Here is a 14,542-nt window from a genome sequence, read left to right as displayed (position 1 = left end):
ACTTATAAATTATTTATCAATGAAGATCTTACATCGATAATATTCAAATTTACATTCTTATAGGACATATAAGTCAAACCCTTACCCATTGCACAAATCTATGTTGGTTAGCTACATTCTTATTGTATTAAATTTGTGTGTAAATTATTCCATGCAAATTTCTTTACACCTCTCTTCGAAGATTAAATTGAAGTCGCGAATTAATATTATGTTTATAGCAATATGATTGTGGAGACTACCAAAACTATAATGTTAAGTACATGAAATATTTGCATCTCTTGGTTTCATATCTTTGGATAAAGAAATAACATTGAGGACGGAGTTCCTTTATATCTATACAAAATGGCATTTAAAGTGTGTGTGAGAGAGGAATCTAATTAAGTATATAGCAAAAAACGAAAGATATTTTTCCTCTCTTGCTAAATGGTAGGGCTTTCGGGGTGTTTATGAAGGATTTAATTTTAGAATCTTGTGTTTATCTTGAGTTAGGAATATCCAAAAACAAGTAAATTTAGTAGAAGCTCTCTTTAGTAATTATTTTCTCCTCCCAATTTTACTATTAAGGCCATTACTAGGAAAAGGTTAAAGCTCTTAATTTACAAGATATCATACTTTTAGAATCTAGCTCTTTATCTCTTTCACTAGTAAAGCAAGCATATAGTTAAATTTAACAAGAATATATATATATATATATATATAAATAAGGGATTGATTTACCCCAAATTAAGTTATATTAATTAACTCAATCTCATCCATTCATTTTTTTTTAAAATTCAATGGATGAAATGAGTGAATGTTCGAGGTGATAAGAGAGAAAAATAAGAATCTTAGTTGACTTTTAAGTTTCACCCACTTGATTCTTTGGATTTAAAAAATAAATGGATGAAACTGAATGTAATTAGTATAATTAATGTAACTTAATTTATGTGTAAACAAATTTCACCTTATTTATATATGTAGAGAGGAACATGACCAAAAAGAGTAGATTTCTTAGTTTATAAATTTAACCTTATGCTCTGGTGGGTATGCTCCAAAAAGTTCCACATAGGCCCATTGAGGATTAAGGGTTCAAAAGTGAGAATGATGATGAGTTCTCAAATAGGGTTTATGAGGATTTGATGCTGAATACAAGACACACCACTATATATTCTTAAGTCCTTGAGGCACTCATGCATTGTCCCAATTCTATTACACGTTCTTTATAGAAAGAATAACAGACATATGATAAAAGAAAAGTAAGTAACAAAAGCAACAAAAAGGGAAGCCAAGACAATAAAAATGATTGCACCTAAACTTCATATGAATCATGTTTTATACGTAAACTAATTGAATGTCATACTCCAAATCCCAACCAATGATAACATATTAGCATAATGTCCTTTTTAGTATTAAAAAAGTTACAAAGATTGGTGAAAATTTAATTAATGTGCTTTATTTGAACCACTTAGACAATATGGCAGCACATTAATATTTATAGATAGATGGTTTCAATGTATAAAAGTTTTTACACTATTACTTCATCAACTAACATTCATTTTTAATTATCATCGACTTTTAATTAAAAGTAATGCAAATGAATAGTAGATAATGCACATATAATAAATAAATATTTACACTGTCAGTGCATAGATATTACACTTGTTGCAATAAATGCAATATAACTATGTTTACAATTTAAAACCTTCATTGGGTGTTTGTATCCTTTATACTAGCTTACATGTGTTCTTTTTGGATGGCATAAAAAAGATGTAGAAAGAGGAGTTATGGGGTAGGGATCATTGTGTCTTCTTTTGTAATGCTTGTGATAGTGGGAACCATGGACCTCAATAGTGGCAGAGTGGAGACCAAAGGGTCCTTTGCTTAATCATCAAAAACCTATACACCCACCATCACCACCTCTTCAACATCATTTTTCTTCACTTAATATGTTATTTATTGTATATATACAATGATTTAAATAGTTGTTGGGGTAACGGTTTTAGTCATCGTTGTAGTTTCCATTATATTATAAAATAACAATTATTAGATTAATTTAATAATTTAAGTGGTCCGTATTCTTGGCAAGTACTAATTTGAATCAAATTGTTTAATGTGGTGGTGATTAACAATTAATGGATCAAATTAGTAAGAGTGTTGGTTAACTCTCTCCCCTCTCACTTCATGAATAATTTCAATCATAGTGGATGAGTTATTCTCTCAAATAACTCCTCCTAAAACTTTCTATAAGTAGAACACTTATGCATTAGAAAAGTCATGTCATTTGTTTGTTCTATTATGAGTAGAAATGCATAGTGAGATTTAGAGAAACATTAGTGGCTCATCAAGGAAGGTGTGGTGCTATATAGAGAATAAATGAAACTAAGCTCATAACCGCCAAGGAACACATAATGGAATGCGGAGAGATGAAAACAAAGACATGAGAAAGTCAAGAAAGTTTAGTAAAAGAGAAACCAAAATGGAAACATATATTCATCAATCTCTTCTTCTATCACATGTGAATGTCATAATGTTTTTAAGTGTCAAATTGATCATATAATATACACTCATTTTACGCACTTTACTTATTTAATCAACTCAAATAGATGAAATTATACTTATACATTATAAAACTTGTTTAAATGGTCAAATATCATCTCTGAAGTATTTTGCAGGCTTAATTCAAAGGAATGCGGTGTTGCATTTAACCCAACTTTGCATGCATAGGCTCTGAGACATAGAGGTATGTTATGCGGTCACAAATCTTAATCTTTAGTAAAGTTGTTAGACGTAGATCTTTGTTACATAACTTGCTAAATTGATTAAGACATTAGTTTTTAGTAATCTTGAAGTCATTTGTGTGGAATAATCATTACTAAATGAATTTGCATTAAGAATCATGTGTATATGAATAGTAAGTATGAAGTTCAATCCAAACTCCTTTTATCATTATATTACAATATTGATTAATTTGTATCGTCAAACAAACAAACGAATTGAACAATCACTTAAAACAATAATCGTTAGTTGAAAGGCTATAAATTAGTAAATCTTTATGGATGTGACAATCTCTTATCTAATATTTGTTTGTGACACTGTTGGTTGTTCTACACCAATTTATCAGTTACCAAATGTCAATGTCCTAATTAAAGAGTTATTACGCACCACTAAAGACTCATAAAAGTTTAAACAAACAATTGGTATGACAGGATCAAGTTAGGGGCATCATGACATTTCTTGTGTTCGTGGAATTGAATAAATTGAACCAAAGACTTACTGTTACGAAATGAAGTGATTGTGAATTATTCTCTTATGGTTCAATGGAATTTAATTATTTCAATAAAAGTTGTAACACTTTCAAGTGTTTCATAATGTCACTATTTGACTGAAAATGAGGAATATGTATATTTGTATGAAAATTAATTGTTGTTATTGATATTAATTACAATTAAAACTATGATGCATATTTTGATCACCCAAAGATGGACCAATACATATAATTATGATTATGATGTAATAAGGATAATAACTTGTATTTTTCATTAATTATAACACATATCTTGATAACCTAAAGTTGTATTATTGCATGTATTTAATGACATTAAAGTTTTAAGCATATTGGTTATCCAAAGATAACATGATTGTTTAAAGATTATGAATAGTTACTCATTAAAGAATAATAGTAGGCATCATTACTAAGGTTTAATGCTTTTAAAATTTATTCAAAGGTAAATTAAGTGCATGAATAAAAATTAGTTTGAATCCATCAAAGAAAGATTAAAGTATTAGCATATCTTATTTCAACTTCATTCAATGCATTCATCTTAAGCAATGGATGTATCAAAACTCTATTTGAGGCTCTGGAACAATCAAACAAGTTGAGTCTTAGCTTGGTGAAGATGTCAATCTCTGACAATAACAAGTCGTCTATGCCTAAGACGAATAAATCTATGGAGATTATGAAGATGATCAAGGAGTACTCCCAATCAAAGATCACTGATAATTCTGTGGTGAGAAATGTTATGACAGAGCTGACGATCTTTGACTGGTCACAACCCATTCATAATCATGTAACTAGCGTGACAAATTTGGCTGCAAAAATAAATGACATGGGGATTGAGGTAATAGAGGTATTTTAGTACAGTTCATCATTAACTCTCCTTCTGTTTAGTTTGGCTAATTCCAAGTGAACTACAGTACCATAAAAGAGAAATAGAATATCCAGGAAGTAAAGACCATGTTGGTTTAGGAAGAGGGGTGGTTAAATGATTTCATTCACTTATCTATTGAAGAACTAGTTAGCATTAGCAAAACCGGACCAAACAATAGGAACAGAGGAAATAGAGAGGAAGAGATCCCCATTAAAAAAGGGAAAATCCGTAAAAGAGATAAAATATTTCTTTTGTAAGAAAATTGGGCACTATAAGAAGGTAAACATTTTGAAAATAAAGGTAAACATTTTGTTTCTATTATGGATGAGTCATTTCTTACTATGGTTCGTAATAATATTTGATGGTTAGACTCTGATGCAACAACTCATGTGTCACATGTTATGCAGGGATTGCTTTCATTTCGAATCCAAAAAACTGAGAAGTTTCTTTACATGAGGAACATAATAAAAGCATAAGTTCATGGAATTGGGACACACAAATTATCTACAATAGGTTTCTTACTGAATTGATTTGCATTAATAGTTATGATTATGATCTTTGGCTAATTGATTTGTAACTTTGATTTGCATTCCTTTTTTTGGGTCCGAAGTGACATTAAGATTGCAAGTTTTATGCCTAAAGCTTATTGCCTTTCTTTTTGTCAGATGCGCACTGCTTCATATAATCATATTCCTTTGTTAAGTGTGTGGTGGTGTTGCAAATGTAGTAGTATTATCCACAATGGTGAAGGAATATATGAATTGAGTTATTCAGCGAGAGACTCATTCAAGCTTTTTTTTAATTTGTAAAATCAATGTTTTATTTTATTTCATGAAGGAACCCAACATTTCAACAATTGTATGGACACTAGAAATTTTGTTACAAGTTACAACCCATTTTCATGTCTCTCTACGTATCCATAATTGTAAAATATTGAAATTCTGATAAATGATTAAGTGATTACAAAATTTTGATTCACATAACAGACGGCTTTTGATTTTTTATACTTGGTTTATTACATCATAGATATTTGACAAAGCTTTATATTGTTTGTCAACTATATATATATAACACAATCTCCACATTTTATTCAGGTATAGGAACAACTATATATATATATATATAACTCAAACACATATAGGTTAGTTTAGAAACAAATATATTACATAGAAAGTTGGAATAACTCCTATTATAAAAAAATGGTCAAATCATAAATATAGTATATTAAATGAGGCTTAGTCCAATTACTAGAAGAAAAGGGAGACCAAAAAAAATTATATGCGAAATTATTAAAAAATTAATAATTAATATTTTATCAATAAACATAATTTATGATAGAACACTTATTTATTTTATTGTTTTTTATAGTTTAGTCCAATTATTAGAAGAAGAATAAAAAAAATTACGTGAAACAATTTAAAAAGAAATTATTTATATTTTATCAAGAGTATATATTTATTTTATTGTTGTTTATAGTTTAGTATACATATCAAGCATGTTGAACAAATTGTAACCTAAGCCCCATCTAATCTATTTGACTGTTTAAGATTTTTCTAGGACTAGGACTATTAATTTATTTAAAAGTTTACTAAGCTTTTAAATAGAGTAACAGGCATGTGACAAATCTGAAATCCTAATGTCTAGCTGGTTATCATATTTATATTATATATTATAAATAATTAATATAAATATAATAAATTTTATGTGCTGTCTCATTAGGCTTAATAGAGTTTTAAGAATCAGGAAGGATATGACAAGTTTATTAAAAGGCTCAATTTGGGCCATGTAATAGAACCATTATAGGCGACATAACTTATTTATAGTTTGCCTGTACAAGACTTTCATGAATAAGAAAAAGTCTCTTATTCTATTTTTTTTAACCAAGAATATCCCCTCATCTTTTGGATAAGAAAGTAATTTCTTTCGAGATGCATGTCTACCCATCACAACAAGTGTCGGTCCCAGAAATATACTTTTTATAAGCATATTCTCTTATTCTCTTTTATAAGCATGAGTTTGCTGTTTTATGAGTAAATCATATACATCCCCAAGCCTATTACATTAACACTAACCACAGATAAAGTACATGCCTTGGAATCTTATATATCTACAGAAAAGTATCACATCACTAGCTGAGCGTATCTACTTTCAGAGAACATTGCATATGCAACTTAAATGGTTATTAGAATTATGTTTCTCAAAATTATAACTTCAAAGCAAAAGCCACAACACTATAATGCTTCATATTGATGTTTAATTTTAAAATACTAACAGGAAGAAAGAACAAAACACATGGAAGAGAATATCAGACAGCCATTTCCAGTTCCAAAAACAAGAACCTGTATATGAACCATATAAACAAGCCTCACACTAGTGATTAACAATAACCAGCAAGAGATCTTGATTAAACATTTACGTCTATATAATAAATAAATTATCTCAAGTTAACAGACACTAAACAGTACAAGACTCAGCATAAAAAATATAGATAAAAGCTTCAAGGTACTGTTTCAAGAAAAGGGGCAAAAACACACAATACTTAGTTTGTCCTTGGGGTGGCCCATTCAACTCTAAGGATGAGATTGTCGTAGCCGTATCCATTGAGTTTGTTGATAGCTCTTTGTGCATCTTCCCTGCTTACAAAGTTAACAAAGCCAAATCCCCTGCTCATGCCGGTCTTCTGGTCAATAGCAACATAGACTCTGCTCACAGCACCAAAAGGACGGAACAGCTCAAGCAAGTCGGGTTCTCTTGTGTCCTCTGAGAGATTGGTGACCCTTACAGAGTTCTCGTCATTCCTTCGGCGCATGTCTGACCCAGTAGTCCTTTCTGCACCTGCTCTCATGCTAGGAGGCACATATGATCCCTTGGTTGCACCGGCCGCACCAGTTGCAGCATCAGATGCTGGAGGCTTATCGACGAATCCTTCAGATGGTTGGGCAAGATCCTTGTACGGACACCTTGAAGTCCAATGGTCACCCTTCTTCCCACAAGTCCTACAGACCATAAGAACAGCACCTCTCTGAAATGGGTCTCCAGCAGCCTGTGGCTCCTCTGTTTTTGCACCTGTTAACAGTTGCAAAGCTTATTAAACTATTCATCTATAAAAGCAGGGAAAATATGCATAAAAAATGAAATAACAGAACCTAAACTACAGACATTGAGGTCAATGTAACACCTTCATCCATGTAATTTACAACCACAAAATCTATATTTAAAAACATATAGTGATTATAAGGCTATGCTTGGATATTTAATGATTCGTAGAACTGAAAGGAATGGGATGGAAAGGGACAAACTGACAAAGATACCGCACAATTATTCATATATTTTGCAATGGAATGGCATGAGTGGTAAGTTGGTTCCATCTCATATCCCGAATGGTTATGGAAGAAAATCGAGATATTGGATTTCAAACAATGGAACCTAGTATCATCCCATTCCATCTATTTAATCAATCCAAACATAGCTTAAAAAAGATGACACCTTAACCGCACAAGTGGAAAGACTGTTGATTTGAGTCAAAAGGTGAGCAACATGACCATTGTGCCGAGACTCGCCCTCATTCTAATACCCATATCTAATGTTTTAAGATAGATAAAATATACGCACTCACAGTGTATGAGTTTTATAGGCTGTGACCGCATGATCCAATTATCCACCATTCATATTTAATTATCATTCATTCTTCAAAACAACTAATACAAATGAACAGTGAATGAAGTCTCGTGACTATGTATAAGTCTTTAAACGGACAGTGGATAGATATTACAGAATGAAAAGAAATAATGGAATGAATCAAGTAATCCCAAATTGGCAAATCAGAAACCCTAATTTGGCTATTGAAAATGAAAAGGCGTGGAAGAGAACCTAGAGGCTTGGGACGTTCAAGGAGGATCTCTTCGGTGGAGACCATGGTGAGGCGGCTACCGACATCCTCATGAACGGCGTCACCGAACTTCGGCCATGATCGGCGTTGGATGGCGCGTTTACTGAGACGCGCGTTGGCGAGTTTGCGGGTGCGAGTGATAGTAGTGACCTTAACCTTGTTCCCTTCATCATCGAATTTGTACTCGATAATTTTCTTTATGCCATTATCATCTGGACCAATCACTTGCTTCGGCGGCAAAAGAAAATCTAAATCTTCACCGTCGTCTTCCTCCAATTCTCCCCACCGTAGCTTCGCCGCCATCTTTAATCGATCGATTCTCTTCTCTTTTTTCTCACTACTAATCACTCAATACTCTCATTCATTATGGAAACCTTCTTTTATTTTTCTTGGGCCTAGAAGGCCCAAACCCCTACTCAAAATATATAAAGCAAATCAAGTTTGCTATTACTCCTTACTTAATGAGAATAAAATATATCGTTATATTAGGATGTAGTTATCTTATCTAGTCATTAAAATTATGACATGTATTATTTTTTTAGATAAAAAAGTTAGAAAAATAGTCAAATAAGATTTGTCATGATTTTAGTGATCAGAAGAGATAACTTATCTCATAATGTAGTGATATACTTTATTTTCATTAAATACAGAAAAAAAGAAAATGACAGGTTAAGAGTTTGATTCATGTGAACAATATTTGTGATTTGTTAAGAGAGACAATTATGTACTCGAATGAGATTAATTCTTTACCCATAGGGTAAAGAAATACCTTAGTTAAACAAAAAAAAGTATATCATATGATGAAGAAGTAAATGTATTCAACATCTATTTTAGGTTCTAAAATTATACTCAATAATTCTTAGCAATTGGTGGATCACTATTATCACCAACACATAATAGTAGTTGTCACTACTAATGTTAACCCAAGCCATCATAATTCACACTAAGATCACTGCAAATTTAGGAAGTTGAGTTTATAATTATAATTCTATCTCTTAATTGCTTATACAGCAAGAATATAGAATTTATGATTATCAAGGCATTTCTATTAGCAGTAGAATTGAAATTCTAAACCATAATTCCAATTCCAGGAGCTACACAAGACACTTAGGTGTTGGAAAGATCTGTCAAATTGTTTTGATGCTTTTGTTTTTGTTGTAAATATTTAGCATCCTTAATAATATTTTCGTAAATTGAAACTTTCTTTTTTCTGTTTCTCCTTCCCACTGCATAGTAGAAACCCATAAGCTAAGAAGATGGTATAATGACAGTGAAGTGGTGGATGCCAATGGCATGAAGGGTGTTATTGATTCATGGCAATAGTGTGCTATGCGACGATAGACGCAACAAAGGAGAAGGGCTCCAGTGACTTCGGTGGCGAGGTTGGATTGTTATTAGGAAACAGCCACACAACAAGGAATACAATGGTTGAAGGATATAAAAGCTTGGCCAGCAAGACACCATGTGGAATGATCAAAAACACAAATTTACAATCAAATTTGGGTGTTAGAAAACACAGACTGATACTCTAGCTTGGAAAGGTCTTTACCATGTGACCGAATCAACACTTTCATTCTGTTCAACTAGGTTATATCAAAACAATACAGTCATGTGCACCAAGAAAGAATTAGAATCAAGAATATTACATGCATTATAGGGAGAAACAATCCCAAAATGGAAATCACTCTCACTAAAATTTTCTGAATTATAAATGTCCAAAGAAAGCTGTCTGCACGTTGTTGACAACAATAACAGCTAACAAATACAACACAAAACAAGACATTTTTTCAGATTTGCCCTTAACAGGGAAATCAAGGTTGTGTAATGTTCCAGATATCCCAAAAAAATTGTTCCATCATAGTTTCTTTTCCTCAGTGCAGTATTCAACTTCGGCACTCTTCAATGCTTTCAACTTTCTGTACCCAATATCAGTCTCGAATATCCTATATATAATGATGGACACCATTGTCAATGTAACAAGTGAAGCATTCCAGGCATATACAAATCAAAGTTTGGAATGAACATAATGAAAAGTACTAAACCACTAAGCTAAATGTGTCAAAAATTTACCGGTCCATGTAAGTAAAGGTTGATGAATAGTTTCCGGACTTGGTGTACAGCAAACGGTGATGGTAGTCATGAAAATCAGCTCTGAAAGTGAAGATGCAAAGTTTAACAACAATGAACATAATAACTGAACAAACCAAAAGGCATGTGTCAAAGTAAAGGAGAAGGAGACTCACCCCCCATACAACGGAAAGAAGTTCGAGGGACTCCATGGGAAATGGTAACCACAATGTGCCTCAACTGTTTCAAGAACTCTAACAACCATCCACAGCCAGAGTGTTATCAAGTGGGGCCCTGTGATAGCAGGACCAACAATGGTGGCAAATCCAAGGAAAAGAATCTCGGCAGGATGCGCATATTCAGACGTAAGTCCAAATGGTGTAGCATACCTTCACAATACAATGAAACGATTTGAATTTTAAATAAAACCATAGAGCTGTACTTGGATAATAAACCGGGACAGCAACACAGACATAAAACGTACTCGTGATGAACACTGTGTACATGCTTGTACAACCATTTTGTGTGCAGTATCCTATGTCCCCAGTAGAAAACAAAATCCTCCAAAATGAAGTAAAAGATTATCTGAGCTATAACTACTTTCCTGCAAAACCAAAAATGAATCTTGCTAAGCTTATTGTAAAAAATATAATTACACGGAAAATTCCTATCATGGAACACAAGTCGAGAATAACCAGTGTTCTAAAGAACCTGAAAGTACCAGGACGGCAGTGGAAGACTAGTCCTCATGCCCATGTATCTGAAGACAGGATATGAGCAAAGCATGACGGGTAGATTGACACCAAAATGATACAGCAATAAGCGAGCAATACATTTCTCTTGAGATGCCGGGCTGTTAATTTTTGCCTGCGTGAAATAAACCATTAACAACAACAACAGTAATTGTTACACACGGATAAAACTAGGCTTCATCAACGGAAACAGGACTGATGAGCCACATAGAGCATCAGCATACTAGGTCTCATACAGTGGAACTGTCAGGAATATTTGACCACACAACAGCATCAGACAATATTGAAATAAAAGGGCGGCCCAGTGCACGAGGCTCGCACTTAGACGAGTCCGGGAAAGATAGATGTATGCAGCCTTATCCCCGCAAGCAGAAAGACTGTTTCTAAGATTTGAACCCATTACCAAAGCAAGACATGCAGACAAAGAATACAACATGAAAAAGGATATCAGCTTTAACTTGTAAAGGCCAAGACACATTGTTCCAAATCAATTGAAATCATGGGATAAGTAAATAATAGATATGAAGAACAAGGAGCCATTCTAGGAAATATATCTAGGATGTTAACATTAGGGATTAAAAAAGACGGATCTAGTAGGGTCTGGGGAGAGTAGATGTAGACAGCCTTACCGAGTCGGAAAGCGGAAAGTATATAATAAATGAAGGGATCCATCCATCCAGGTGATGGAGAAAGAGAAAACCTGAATTTTGTATTTGGTAAGCCAGCCAGACCTCTCAAGCCAAATAAAAGGGAGACCAGAGAAGAAGAATACAGTTTCATGAAGAAAGAAACTTCCCAAACATGCCAGTTGAAAGTCACTGAAATGTGTAATCAAGTACTGCAACAATAACAACAACAACAACAACAACAATAAAAGATAAATAACCTAGGAATCTAATTGATAAATAAAGAATGAAATTAAGAAGATGATGATAAAAAATGCATCAGATCAAGAAAGAATAAGCATGTACCTGCCAACCAGATTGGATGAAAGAGGCCATAAGAGAAGAGAAGATGAGATTGAGAAATGAGAAATGAGAAATGAGAAATGGGAAAGAAGAGAGAGAGAATAGTGACTGCCCCACTCACTTCCAAACTAATGCCAGACAGCCTAATCAAATATCGCCAACGGAATCTCACCCAATCTTCATCCTATTATACTAATTACTATGTTTTTTTAGTTAATTTATTTTGAGTCGACTTTTCGTAATTTGAACTCATAATCTTATCATATTAGATTGAGATTAGTTGTTAAAGACAATTTTAATTTTATTCATCTAATTTTATAGCATGCAAAATGGTTTATCAAATTTATATAGTTAAGTAATATTAATATTTTTACTATAATTTAACTAATTTATTTAAGAGTTTAAAATTTATGCACTAATAGTGAGAAATTTTTTATATTGGTAACACATCATTCACTATTTATTTTTATTATTTTGTTTGAGACACAATCATGATTAATAAATCAATGATGAATAATTTATTGATGAGATAAAACACTTACATTATCAATATATATATTAAATCTTTCATTTAATCAATCTTGTAATATAGTTGATCTATATTTAAACAATTTAAAATTTTACAAAACAATTGTAAGTGTGAATAATATTCTGTTCTTAGAAGGTGGAAATAAAGATAGAGCATATAAATATATCTATAGTATTTATTTGTGTAAATGTGAGTTAACTTCTACTAAATTTAACTTTCAATTTTTTACTTATTAGAAACTTTAACTACTTTATATAAATTTAAATTCACTTTATTTAAAAAATATTCAGCATTTTAATTTTAATCTATAAATTATTATTTTATTTATCTTTGACCTTTATTTGACTGAATTGTTGAAGTATATATTATACTATTGCTGATATTTTGAGAGTCATTTTCGGTCTTGAAGTCATTTTTTAAATAAATTATGCAACATATTTTTTTTACATGGTTAATATTTAATTTATCATTCATGTGTTATCATTCATATGTATTACTTTATTTAAAGTTAATGATGACTAAATTTAAAACATATACTGGATGACTCACTAAAGGTATAAACTCATAAATAAAAATTATTTAATATAGAAATTAAAAGAACAAAAGATATTAAAATTATTATGAGTGATAGTGATAAATTTCATTTGAGATAAATTAAATGATATAGGTTGCAAATATAAATATAAATTAGGAATGAGAAAATATTGGACATGTGTTTAAGTGTACAATAATAGAAATCATTTATGAAATAATAATGATAAAATTAAAATATTTGAGAATTATAATGTCTAGAAATTTTACCTTTCTATATTAGTTTAGATATTTTAGTAATATAGATATACCCTAATTTCCTCACATGAGAGTTACATTTTTTGTATGTATATGACTTTCCATTTTTCTCTTCTATATTGCCTTTCTTTAAAGAGAATAAAGTATATTCTTATATCAGGTGATAATTTATCTCTTCCAACCAATAAAAATATGATATGTTGTACTGTTTTGTTTAGTTTTAGAAATATTTCTGTCGAAAATGATTAAATATGACATATGTCATGATTTTAGTGGCTGAAGAAGATAAATCATCTCTTTATACCAAGAGATATTGTATTCTCTTCTTTAAATAATCATCAAGCTTTTTTCAACAAAGATTCAAAGGTTTGGATAAGTGGGAACCTTAACAATTGGGCTTTGCATACTATGAACAATAATCAGACCCAAAACTTTGACCTTCTTCTTTGGTCGATTTAGAAATGAGAAATAATGTGATTTTCAGAGGTGAGACTTCTAACATGTAGCATATTTTTGACTATGCAAATAGGTGGATAATAGAATATTCAAGTTATAACATTATGATTATTATTCCCCCTTCTAATCTTATGTATAGACAATTTTTTGTGGGTTGGGATCTCCCTCTAGTGGGTTGAGTTAAATGTATGTGGATGAATCTGTTTTGAAAATTACTAATATGACAGGTTATGGTAGAGTTTATAGAGATGATTAGGAAAATGAATGTTTGGCTTCTACAAGAACTTTGGTACTTGTAATGTCTTTTGAGATGAACTTGAGGTATTTTCACAACGCTTACTTTAGCATGAAAAAAGACATAACAAATATTATTCTTTAAAGTGATTCACAAGTAGCTATAACATTGGTTATTAATAGTTGTGATCAGTTTTATCCTTATGCATTTTTGATGAACTTGATTAGAAAGGAATTGGAGAATCAAATGTGTTCACATTCATAGAGAAGAAAATCAAGTAAAAAAAATCACGACAAATATGTCACATTATATGGAAGTGAACACTAATATGATAGAATTTCCTCTAACTAGTGTAGGGATTTGATTTTATTTGATAGCACATGTATGTATTTACCGAGAAATGTAGTAGGGTAGTATCTCTTGGGGTTTTCTTCCCCTCCAAGTAACAAAAAAATAAAAATAAAATGATAAATAATAAATATTATAAAGGATAAGAGACTATGTCCAAAAATTATGAGAGATAAAGTAAGATGTAGTAAAATATTTTAATATCTCTTTATTTAATTTGAATATATATCTTTCTAATGATGACTGGATTTAGATATGTTATGGTAAACTATCGATTTCCTCTAATTTAAAGATTAATTAGAATTTTAATTTAGGTTTATCGGAAAAAATACGAAGTGGAGGGTTTTTTCAAACAAGAAGGGGTTGGGTCAACTATTGAATC

General features: G+C 31.4%; 2 protein-coding genes across 2 annotated transcripts; both read right to left on the bottom strand.

The window, feature by feature from the left end:
* LOC109331515 (eukaryotic translation initiation factor 3 subunit G-like) lies at positions 6,409–8,423 on the bottom strand. Its single transcript, XM_019566057.1, has 2 exons — positions 7,998–8,423; positions 6,409–7,193 (listed from the first exon to the last, which is right to left on the bottom strand). Exons 1-2 carry the CDS (start codon positions 8,317–8,319, stop codon positions 6,667–6,669), a joined length of 849 nt encoding a protein of 282 aa, XP_019421602.1. The 5' UTR covers positions 8,320–8,423; the 3' UTR covers positions 6,409–6,666.
* On the bottom strand, positions 9,570–11,943 carry LOC109331516 (methylsterol monooxygenase 2-2-like). The gene is made up of 7 exons (XM_019566058.1): positions 11,807–11,943; positions 11,536–11,673; positions 10,805–10,950; positions 10,568–10,687; positions 10,260–10,472; positions 10,087–10,167; positions 9,570–9,959 (listed from the first exon to the last, which is right to left on the bottom strand). Exons 1-7 carry the CDS (start codon positions 11,834–11,836, stop codon positions 9,872–9,874), a joined length of 816 nt encoding a protein of 271 aa, XP_019421603.1. The 5' UTR covers positions 11,837–11,943; the 3' UTR covers positions 9,570–9,871.

Source organism: Lupinus angustifolius, chromosome LG17, assembly GCF_001865875.1.
Source record: "Lupinus angustifolius cultivar Tanjil chromosome LG17, LupAngTanjil_v1.0, whole genome shotgun sequence".
Taxonomy (NCBI): domain Eukaryota; kingdom Viridiplantae; phylum Streptophyta; class Magnoliopsida; order Fabales; family Fabaceae; genus Lupinus; species Lupinus angustifolius.
Note: the sequence above shows the minus strand (reverse complement) of the source record. Positions and strands in the feature narration are given on the sequence as shown.

Excerpts from the sequence above, each read along its gene's own strand:
- LOC109331515 (XM_019566057.1), bottom strand. The coding sequence starts at position 8,319 with ATGGCGGCGAAGCTACGGTGGGGAGAATTGGAGGAAGACGACGGTGAA. Across the intron at positions 7,194-7,997 it reads TGAACGTCCCAAGCCTCTAG|GTGCAAAAACAGAGGAGCCA; the intron begins GTTCTCTTCCAC and ends AACTGTTAACAG.
- LOC109331516 (XM_019566058.1), bottom strand. The coding sequence starts at position 11,836 with ATGGCCTCTTTCATCCAATCTGGTTGGCAG. Across the intron at positions 10,951-11,535 it reads TTACCAAATACAAAATTCAG|GCAAAAATTAACAGCCCGGC; the intron begins GTTTTCTCTTTC and ends TATTTCACGCAG. Across the intron at positions 9,960-10,086 it reads ACCTTTACTTACATGGACCG|GATATTCGAGACTGATATTG; the intron begins GTAAATTTTTGA and ends CATTATATATAG.